This window comes from Zea mays, chromosome 1 (genome assembly GCF_902167145.1).
Source record: "Zea mays cultivar B73 chromosome 1, Zm-B73-REFERENCE-NAM-5.0, whole genome shotgun sequence".
Lineage (NCBI taxonomy): Eukaryota > Viridiplantae > Streptophyta > Magnoliopsida > Poales > Poaceae > Zea > Zea mays.
This window is the reverse complement of record NC_050096.1, coordinates 43,347,929-43,359,393: the sequence shown is the minus strand read 5'-3', so window position 1 is coordinate 43,359,393 and position 11,465 is coordinate 43,347,929. Positions and strand designations below refer to the sequence as shown.

At 46.9% G+C, this 11,465-nt stretch overlaps 1 protein-coding gene across 1 annotated transcript; it reads right to left on the bottom strand.

Moving 5' to 3' along the window:
- Positions 1 to 8,311: 8,311 nt before the first annotated feature.
- LOC100273699 (uncharacterized) lies at positions 8,312 to 10,379 on the bottom strand. Its single transcript, NM_001148111.1, has 2 exons — positions 8,947 to 10,379; positions 8,312 to 8,727 (listed from the first exon to the last, which is right to left on the bottom strand). Exon 1 carries the CDS (start codon positions 10,272 to 10,274, stop codon positions 8,964 to 8,966), a length of 1,311 nt encoding a protein of 436 aa, NP_001141583.1. The 5' UTR covers positions 10,275 to 10,379; the 3' UTR covers positions 8,312 to 8,727; positions 8,947 to 8,963.
- Between the last annotated feature and the right edge of the window lie 1,086 nt (positions 10,380 to 11,465).

Sequence of the window (11,465 nt, the reverse complement as noted above, 5' to 3'; positions counted from 1 at the left end):
TGCTTTCTGGTGGGCGATTATGTCTACTTGAAAGTTTCACCAATGAAGGGTGTATCGCGTTTCGGGGTTAAAGGGAAGCTTGCACCCAGGTACATTGGTCCATTCCTGGTGATTGAGCAATGTGGACCAGTGGCGTACCGACTTCAACTACCCGAAACATTGTCTGCTGTGCATAATGTGTTCCACGTGTCACAATTGAAGAAGTGTCTTCGGGTTCCTGATCGAACCGTTGAAGTAACGGATGTTGTCCTTGAACCAGACTTGACATACTCTGAGCACCCTATACGAGTCTTGGATCAAAAGGACAGGGTTACCCGGAGAAAAACTCTCAAGTTTTATAAGATACAGTGGAACCAACATTCTGAAGATGAGGCTACATGGGAAACTCAAGACTTTTTAGATAAGAATTTCCCAGGCTTTTTAGCCTCATGTAAATTGTAAAGCCTGTATAACTGTGTAATAGAGAAGTAACCCCCACATCACCCCTGCCTTGTACTAGAAATAAGGAAATGAAAGTATTCCACGTTTCCTTTTCCATTACTTACCCTAGGACTTTTAATCTCGGGACGAGATTCTTTTATGGGGGGAAGGATGTAACACCCCTGGTGTTACTATAACTAAAACTTGAGCATGACATCATAGCATTGGCATTGCATATGTTTGATACACCTAGAATGCATTCACTAGGCAAAAATTTCAAGCAAGTTGTATTGTTTTAATGTTTTGCAAATAGGACCCTGGATAGGAAGCTTTAACCTAAATAGGGATTAAAGGGGTAAAACTTAACCCAAATTGAGAAAACCTAAAAGCTTTAGGGTAAGAGTTATAAAATATCCCCAAAAACAAAGTTGAATCACCTTTATACCCCTGGAATACCAGAAACCCTAATTGGAACCCTAGAACTAAACCCTAGGGGCTTATGTGCAAAATTAGCCCACTTTTGGGTTAAAGTGCAAAAATCAAGTTAAATAAGTACATTAGGTCATTTGGGTCAATCATATGTGAATTTGCAATCCAAAACTTGAGATTTGGACTTAAGTGCAAAAGAGCCATACTTAACCCTTTTTGGTTAAGTCTGCATTTCAGTGTGATTGGCTCAACTTGAAGCCCTTGTAACTTTCAAATTATGGGGTTTTTGCCCTAGGTCACCACATCAAAATTGTAGCCCAATTATAGGAGAACAACTTTGCTAAAGAGTGTGAGCTCAGTTGTTAAGAAAAATTTGGAGATAATCATGCTCAAACTTTGGCTGTCAGGCTGGATTCATTCTGAAATTCAGCTTTTCAGTGTAACAGGGTCAACTTTGAGTATGAATTCAACCTTGATCCAGTGCTCAAATAAGTTTAATCCCTATAGTCGAGTTGTAGCTGGTATGTAGCACTACAACTTTGATGCAGAGACTTGGACCTGTTGTCACATGAAATTGGAAGAAAACTCCCTTGCAAATCGTTCTATCAGTTGTCTGATGGAGCGCTCACAATGGTACAGTGCCCAACCGGATCAGATCAGCCGTCGCAGAAGAATCCCACCGCCGACGACCTTCGCCGTGATTCACGCCACCGCTGTTGGATTCGTGCTCTGGGCGAGTGGATAACATCGTGCGGTAGAAGCCCCTCGCCGACGGTGAGCTGGAGGTCACTCTGGTGACATCACCGTGGCTCTCTCTCCCTCTTTGCGGCTGAGCGGATAAACACACCGGCGACCGCCGTCTCCCGGCCATGCGCCGCGTGGCTCTCGCTTTCCACCGCACCACCGCGCCTTACCCTCGCTCTCCGTGGCTCACCGGAGTTACTGCCACGCTATAGGACACGTATTCACCGCGCCAGGCTTCTTCCTCATCTCCGACCGCCACCGCGCCATCGTCAATTCAAGCGCCACCGCTCGCTCCGCCTATAAATTGAGCCCCCGGCCAGCTGCTCTAGGTCGTACCAAAGCCACAGCCACCACTCCCGTCTCCGATTAACCCCCATAGCCAGAGAATCGCTCACTTTCCCCAATTCAGTTTCCGCCACCGTGAAACGAGTCTCACCGTCGCCAGCCATACTCCGGTTAGCTCCTCCCCTCTGCTCCCTTGTTTAAGCATTCTTATGCGTCTACGATGCTTGCCGAGCCACTGAATTGAACTAAGAGTCCTCTGGTCGCCGGGAACACGACCGTATAGCCGCCATGCTCACGGCCACCGTGGCCAGAGCTCCGTAGTTGATCATTAGCCAAATTAATTTGGGGAAAACACTGGATAGGACTTGAATTCGGTTTCTACCGAAGTAGGGCATTAATCCTTAGGTAAATCAGCCGGTCCAGGACCTCGCCGGAGCGTCCCTGCGCCCACCGCCGTCGTGGACCTCTCCCTGTGAAGACTTAGAAGTTGGAGGGCTCTTCAGCAAAGTGTCAGTGACTGTGTTAAATAGTGAGAGGGCTCGTTCGCAGTTAGTTAAAACCCCAAGGGCCTCTGTGCAAGTCTGCCAGCGCGGGCGCGGGCGCGCGCATTTCTTCTGTTAGTGAGCCGACCTGGGCTGGATTCGGCCCAGTGCTATTCATCTGTTTTTCTTTTTCTTTTATCTCCAGAGCCAAAACAATTATAGAAAATGGTAGGAAAATGATAAAATTGTGAAACCAATTTTCTTAGGCTCCTTATTTTCCCTAGAATTTAATAAAAATAGTTTTATGATTTTTAGTGGAAATAAGAAATTTTAGGGTATTTAAAGTAGTTAAAAGTATTAGTTATGGATTTTTAGAAAATAATTGGTAAGTCCAAAAATGCCCAAACTTTTTATGGGAACTTAAAACAATATTTAGAAGCTTTGGGTAGGGTTTGAGTTGATTTGGACCATGTTTGATAACTAGAACCCAAAACCACCCCCTGCCCTATGAACTCCTTTACCGACTCCGGAAACCCTAAGTTCTCGGAGTTCCGTGAAGGAAAGTTGTACTCAAGACATAGATAATAAGTTTATATTATCTTTGCATCCTCATGAGCATCCCATGGCATCCATTCTTATACATATGTATGGTTATGATTAGAACGTGAAGAAGAAATTGAAGTAACTGAAGAGAAGACACCACCACCTTCGGAATCTCAGGCCGGAAATTGTTTCTACTTTGATATCTGCGGATCCGAGCCTGACTCACCTGTGAACGAAGGCAAGCCCCGGTGCATGCAACCCCTTTCCTTGTGTTTTAAATACTTTTCGCACACTTTAAGTCTAGTGAAATGTGCATTAGGTTCATAGGAGTTGCTTGGAACCCTTTGATGCATTGCTTTCCTTGATATCCATACCTTTATAGATACTTCTGTGATGTATCAAAATATGATTTACAAAAATGCTTAGCCTTGCTTAGATCTTGTGGATAGAGGTTGTCCTCAGTCTAACCCGGGAGAGGATGGCTTCTACCTGCAAGAATATTTTCATTTGGAGCAATAGTGGGATCTTACTGCAAAGTTCCCTGCGATTCTCTTTCATCCTAAGGAACATACACAATCCTAAGGATGGAAATACTTAAATTGAGACTTGGGTTAGGAACAGGTGATGTTCTACCCAGGTTGGTTAAGGATTAATGCGTATGTAGGCGTGCTGACCGAGGACCCTTTAACTGGTCACATGCCTCGTCATGGGTAAGCCTTGCCTCGGGCAGACTAAGGCCAGAATAAGATAACACGAAATGGGTGTGGAGCGGTGGCGAGAGTAGCGTGTACCCTCCGTGGCAAGAGGCTGGACGGTGGTGTATCTGTGCTCTCGGTTTGCGTGAACCTGATCTGGTCTTAAGAACCCCGGTGGCGGGTTGACATATGCAAGGGTTAAGTGCTACATATGTCGTGTGATTGGAGATCCTCATCTGAGTATAATTGATTCGGATCGCTGTACCTTCGCGGTTATGAAGACTTGGTCACTTCCCTGTAACCTAAAGTCAGGATGTGAACACTATGGATAAAAATGATGTTGTATTGATGAGATGTTGAAATTAGACTAGATGCAAATAGAGTCTATTAATACTTAATATGGCGTTAAAAGATTGAAAGTAAGGACTCACTTTAGTAAGCTACTTCTGCAAAAGTATAAGTTGATTTTTGCTAAAGCCTCTCCTTGACTCCTATTTATCCAGCATACCCTTGAGAGTCTTTTCCTTAGTCGGGTAAGACTTGCTGAGTAATTCCATACTCAGGGTTTATCCCTTTGTTGTTTTTTAGGTGAGGAAGCAACAAATTTTTGTTGCTTTTGCTCCAAGGTGGTACCAAATGAAGAAAAACAAGACTGAAGTGCGGGAGGACTTGGTCCTCCACATAGGATCTTTTGCTTAAAACTTATCGGGAGGAGTCTGTGCCTCCCTTGGTTTGTATAATATTACTACTCAGCACTCGCCTTTTTAGTTCTGGTCTGTAATAAAATAACTTAAGCTTGCTTTTAAAATAAATGTACTTTATGTAATTCGCTTCCGCATTTCTTTATCTCCGATGTTCTGTAATGTCTGCAAGACGGGTGAAACGTTCCTGGTAAGGTAAGGAAAGATACCGAGCTTGTCAAGTAACTTAGGAACATCTTCAGGGTGTCTGATGTCTGTTAGACAAGGACAACTGCAGGTGGGCCTAATTACTTGGGAGGTTCCGTCACAGTCACATTGCAGAGAGTTGTGCTACAATGGTGAAAACAACCCCTCAGATGAGAACTTGAAAAAGGCAAATCAAAAGATGAAAGACTTCATATTCTAAGTGTCAAAGGAGTTGTGGACACTTGATATAGAGTTAGGACTTCTATTTTTTGTTTTTGTCGTACTATAAAGAGGGGTTGTGGATGAATAGTTTGACCAAGAGAAATCTAGTGTAGTGTCGATGCATGTTCACACTCACAACTAGTGCTAGGTGTCACTCTAGAACTCACTCACAAGTTAGAATCGAAAACGGTTTAGAAAAACCTAAGAAAATAAAAAGGGTTGCTGACCTAGGAGCACCGGACTGTCCGGTGGTCCCTCTAGCAGCAGGCCCAAGAGCGCCTGAGAGCAAGCCCCAGCTACACAGAAACCCGAGAGCAAACAGTTCCCAGACTTGATTTTTAGCCCAGCACCGGACTGTCCGATGCGACATCAGAGCAACAGCTAGTTATCAGAACTTGTCGTTGGAAGTGCATCGATGGCGCACCGGACTGTCCAATGCGCGCATGCGTAGCAGTCTGTTGTAACGGCTAGTTTTGGAGGGTGGGTGTATTTATACCCCCTACACCAGTCATATTAAATGTTTTGTTGTCCCATCCACCTTGTATTCATTGCTAGAGCATTGCAAGCCCACAAAGCATAGTGAGGTGATTAGCAAAATCATAATCTCTTGTTAGGACCTCATTAGTGCGCATGAGAGCCACCTAGAGCACACACCACATGCATTAGGCTTCTCTTGGTCAAGTGAAGGTCTATGTCTTATTACTCTTGGTGATCGGCATCACCTAGGCAGCTTGATGGCGATTGGAGTTCGGTGATCACCCTACAGGATTTGTTGGTGACCTGACTCGACGATTGTACGCAATCGTGAGGGATCCACCACGCAAGAGAGGCAAAAGATTATCTTATATTGAACACTTGGTTTTTGCGAGGACTAAGGGGAAGCGATAACCTTGCGCGAGTGCTCCAACAAGAACTAGTGTAGAGTGTTGACTCTTTGATACCTCGGGAAAAATTGGAGGAATCTTCTTGTCCAAACTTTACTTTCCGCATTTACTTTGAGCATTTTACTTTGTTTATTTTTGCTTAGCTAGTATTTACAATAATGACTTAAGGTCGTTCTCTATTTCATAGCTTTTACTTCATGATAGTAGTTTGGATGAAGTTGGGCTCATGCTTAGGGTTTAATCTTTTGTTAAAATTTTAGAAAAGCTCAATTCACGCCCCCACTTAGGCATCGTGATCCTTTCACTTACGTTGGGGACTTGAAGCGAAGATAGAAAAGATGCGACATCAGTCTCTCCATGTTTAACAACCTTCTGGTGGCGATCCACCGTGTATTGTGACAAGAATTTTCTCCTTTGCTTGACGCATGTAGTCCTCGTATTGTTGTTTCTTATCGGGCATCAGACTTTCAACAGCTGGTTTCAGGGCATTGTCTAGGGAGATATCGGTGTGATCTTTAGAACCGGCCATTTGAGAGCCTGATTTTTAGTAGTTCTTGACACTTGTTCCCCAGCGAAGTCGCCAAAAAGTGTGTCGGCGCCGATCTAGGCGACAAACATTGGAACGAACCACCTGGCGGTGCTCTCTGCGGAGGCACAGACGGTCTGCGGCACAGGGTCAGACGGTCCGCGACCTGGCGCAAGAGCGGCTCCTCCTCTGCGTACGTCCGGACAATCTGCTCCTGAGGTTCGAACGATCCGCGATGGCGCATAGCGTCATCATCTTCGCAGCAGACCTTGATCTCGCATCCCGGGAGAGGGATCCCGTCGGGGAGAAGAGAACCTAGAGTGTGTCTTGGCGTCGACAGGCCACCCAAAACATCTCTAATCGACGTAGAGCCAAAGAGAGGTGAAGATTTTGAGGTAGAGAGAGAGGCTAAAATAGGGCTAAACTAGAGCCACCACTAATGCATAAGGTAAAACGATAAGTAGAGTTAATTGTATTGATTGTGGGGGTTCAATCAGTCCTAGCCTTTTATCTATATAAAGGAAGGAGTTCTAAATCTTTTACAAGTCGGTTTCCAAGTTAATCTCGTATGTTTTGCCAACAAATTCCGCTAGAATATCGAAACCCTAACTAATTCTTTGCACACACGGACTGGTCGCGCCGTCACCGCGGATGGTCCGACCTATAGGGCCGGACCGTCGGCCTGCCCGTTTTTGGGCTCAACAAACGGTATGATATGATACTTGGCATGGTCAAACGGTTTGCTCTATACAACCTGCAAAAATTCGATCTATATAAATTGCTCTGTTCTGCATATTGTTGGACCGTCTTTCCTGCACGTTCGAGTAAAAAAAATAGCATATGACACAATAGTTCATTTTCAGGTGACGTACAAGCAACAATTATGGATCCCCACAGGAGGCCCAGCAGTGTTTAGCACAATATACCAGGAAATGAGGAAAGAAGGGTATGTGGCTAGAAGAATTGTTTCTTTTATACCTTTTAAGTCAGAACAAGTGCTTTTGACTCAACAGCTCTACTCGTTCCATATTATAAGATTGCTGCTTTGCAGTAACTCGTGATTGTATTAAATAAACAAGTGTTTATCTGATACAAATGTCCCAATGTAAAATTCATGGAATACACCATAGATAATGGAAAACTAGAAGTGCTTCAGACTACAATTATTTTGACAACAGACAGGTATCACCAGAGCATGTAATCCACTGAAGCTTTAGTTGTTATCTCATGAGGTATCTACCGCTTCTAATTCCACTGTTCCATTGTAGGAAACATACTGACAGCCTATTTTCTGATAGACTGACATTGTGAGAATGACTAGGATTTCCCTTTGTTTTTGAATTTTAAAAGATTTCCCACTCCAGGTATCAGACAAATGATCATTATCTCAAGGAATTTTAATAGTGGAATTGCGTGACGAGTTGTCTAATGGCAGTGATAATCAAGATTTTTACAATTTGGATCTACAACCTAACAGGAAAGAATCTTTCAACCTGTTTCTTGAGAAAGTCGTAAGTCTTGCAAAAAGATGCTGATCAGAACCAAATTGTCGATGTTTGTGGCCTTCCAAAAGGTAATAAATGACATCCAACTAATTCAAGCTATATGATATGCAGATGATCTGCTACATGAACATAATGACTGATTTTGAATAGCGATATTTACAGAAACCATCACTATGTTTTTTGTGCTTACCGTAATCCATAATACCATGTATTCTGCAGGTTGAAGCTCGAATTGTTCTATCTGTTCTTCGGAAGATCAAAGAGCAATACCTCCTAGGTCATGTTGAGCTGCCACTTCGTATTATCATCACGGATCATGAGAAGACATCAAGAGCTGAAGCTGAAACTACTGCAGTTGACATCGTGCAGGCAATAATTACTGAAACTAGTGCAGTTGATGTCGTGCAGGCAAGAGCTGAAGTTGAAATTAGTTTTGATTGAACCTGGAAGCCGCCCTCCTGTTTCATCAAAATCCAAAGCACCAACAAAATCTAGAGGTAATTTAGAGCAAATATCCAAAGAATTCACTAGGAGACCACAGGGAATGATAAAAATCCCTATTAACTCACTGAACCATTGGTTGAAGAAGAAAGCCGCAAGGATTGCAGTGTGACATTTTCTTACAATAGCCTTTTGGTCCATTTACTATACAATAAATTGGTACAGTTATTCTAGGATTGGGTGTACATATGAAAACAGGGTAATTGAATTTAATTGTCATGTTTCTAAAGACATCATGCATGGATTTTCATACTGCTATATATCAATTTCCAGTACATTTTCATTCAATCCGGGTTATCCCATTTCCATGTCAAACACGGAACTAATAAGCCCTACAGAAATATAGGACACAGAACAACCAAAGTTCGACCAGATAAGAGGCCGAACCAATTTAAATCACCTGTGTTATGTATCAAATTCCAGCACATATCTGGCAGCAATGTTTTCCACAGAACAGTTCTCCAGCAGAAATAAATAATACAACAGCTGGTGTTCAAAAATACATGTGATTAACTAGATAGCGAAGTCTTCATTCATGCCAATTTGGTCCTTGAAAATACTGAGCGGAGGAGGGCATTATCTTGGCTAGGGAAATTACTGATATCTGCATGTACAAACACAATATCAGGTATAATGACAGTCTTGGTTAACTGATACATTTGACTGAACAATCTGGATCTCTGTGTTGCTAATTCACTCATGAGGAAAGGTGCCTAAGTGTTGTGTTGTGCTGTGTACTTGGTGAAATGCACTAATAACCATATCAAGCCGAGCGTGGGCAGCAATGAACAAAGTGACGCGAACAAGACCAAAGATCTCGTACCTAGCATTGGAGAGTTCTCAAATCCAATCCTGCTCCTGCAACTTAAGAGGCAGGTAGACCTCAGTGAGGTACTGGAACCCGAAGGAACTGAGGGCCTGTATCTCAGCCTTTTGCTTGGTGCGAAGCATCGTCTCCAGCTCCTTCACCCAGCCCTCATTCTGCTTCACGAAGTCCTCCTCGAGCAGCTCTTTCCCCACCTTGATATCGTGATCGGTCATGGGGAGACGGCACTGCTCCGGCACTCTGTACTTGTCCAGGTCGCTCGGCCGGACACCGAGCCACTTGATGTCCGGCGTCGTCAGATTGGCACTGTCATACGACATGTTCTTGGAACCACACATGTACACCGACAAGATCTTGAGCCCGTATGGATCGGAATCCACCAGCGCGAGCACTGGCAGCTTCAGCTCAACCTTGAGCCTCCGCAGGAACAGCCGGGTGGCGACATCTGGCTGCCCCTTGGCCGTCAGAATGATGCAGGGGAAGCGGTTGTAGAACCTGTCCTCGGCGAGTCGCATGAATGCAGCGTCCTTCTCCACCAGGAGGATGAAGAGCGCGTCGCTCTCGATGCCCGAGACCCTGTCGACGTTGGGCGGAATGGCCTTGCCGCCGACGCCCATGCGCGTGCAGTCGATCCGGTCCCCGTCGTCGGCGAAGACGAGGCGGCCGACGACGACGCCCTTCTCGGAGGCGACGACGTGGAGCGAGGACCTGGTGCATCCGAGCATGCAGGAGACGTCGTCGAGGACGGCGTCAGACTGGGTCTGGTCGCCGAAGAGCTTGACGTCGGTGTAGAAGAGGTCACGCTTGGTGACGTGGATGCCCCTGCCGAGGACGGCGTGGACGAGGGAGAGGACTCGCGCCGTGATGGTGGCCTTGCGCGCGGTGGCGACGTTGGCGAAGGGGCGCGCGGACTCGCGGCGGACGAGCACGATGCGGTCGAGGTCCGGGAGGTAGACCTGGTTGGAGGCGGCGCGCGAGGGCACCGCGAAGGAGAAGCCCCGGCCGGAGAGGATGCTGCGCGCGGCGGCAAGGACGAGGCGGTTGATGCGGGAGGTGACGGAGGTGGAGTCCTGGTCGGCCACCACGATGTACGAGGAGGCGGGGTCCGCGCACGGGTCGTGGTCCGCGAGGGACCTGGCGGCGGCCTTGGATTTGGAAGCGGAGGCAGAAGCGAGGGAGCGGAGGGTGGCCAGGATGGAGGCGTCGGGGCGGAGCTTCGAGCGGAGGGACTCGGCGTACGACGCGGCCGAGGAAGCACGCGGCTTCTTGGAGCTGGATGCGGCGCCGGCCGCGCTCGCACCGGCGCGGCGCTTTTTCTCCGACATGGGGAGGAGCGAGAGATCGGAAGGCGGCGGAGGGAAATACGGGGTTCTGGGGCGCAGATGACGGCGTCGGCGGCGGGGCTTAGCTCGAGCGCGGCTGCGATTTGGTCTGGTGGTGACTGGTGAGGAGTGTGGAGGACCGACTGACCGAGTACCGGAGGAGGGCTGTGCCGCGCGCGGCGTCTCGGCTGGGCTAAGCTAATGGGCCGAATAGCTTATGGGCTCAAGGCCGCAATGACACAAAACTATAGATGAGCAAACTAGTCATGCTCGGCACGATACGACCTGGGCTCATGCCAAGGCACGACATGACCAGGCCCACGGGTCTATCGGGCCAAGCATGCACAATCATGCGTGGGCACATCCCTTTGAACCATTTTTTCGGGTCAAGCCAGCCCGAAAAGCCCTAGCCAAATAGAGTGTCGAGCTAGCACGAAAACACAATTTGAACAAAAACATGCACAATTTCAACATCCAACACAATTTGAACAAAATATACACAAAATTTGAGTTGTTAATGCAATGTTGTCTCGTTAAAAACCTTTATAGGTAAAACTCATACCTCGTGAGAAACCCTAGAAAGGAAAAAAGTACGACCAACTCAGTTTATAATTCAAATGTTCAAATTTATTACAAGCCAAAGGGTGATATCAAATTAGATCAGAATTCACGACGTAGCCCCCCTTCTCGGCTCCGTACCTCAACGGCCTTGGCGGCACTAGCACGACCACGACGTAGTCGGCCGATGACCTACCAAAGCCCACAAGCAAGCAGCGAAGAGGAGATTAGGGTTAGGGATTGCCGATTGGAGAGGGAGAGCCGAAGAGGGACGTACCTGCCTAGCCGGAGCTCAAAGCCGGAGACAAGGATCTAGTGCACAACGACGCTTGACGAGCCGATAACCGACGACGACGAGATTTGGGTTAGGGATTTCTGGATTAGGGAGGGACCGAGGGAGAGCCAGAGAGGGGCAAGCCGCACAAAAGGAGTGTAGGAGACCCGCCGATGTCGCCGGTGATGAAATTTCGATGGTGGCGACAACAACAGCGAGGCAAAGACGGCGCGACGGGCAGACCACGAACAAACGAATCGAGTGGGGAGAGGAGCAGGAGAAGCCGTGTGGGAGTGGGACACTGGGATGAGACGAGGGGAAGGGGGATGTCGTGTGTGCCTTATGCCCTGCACCCCGACACC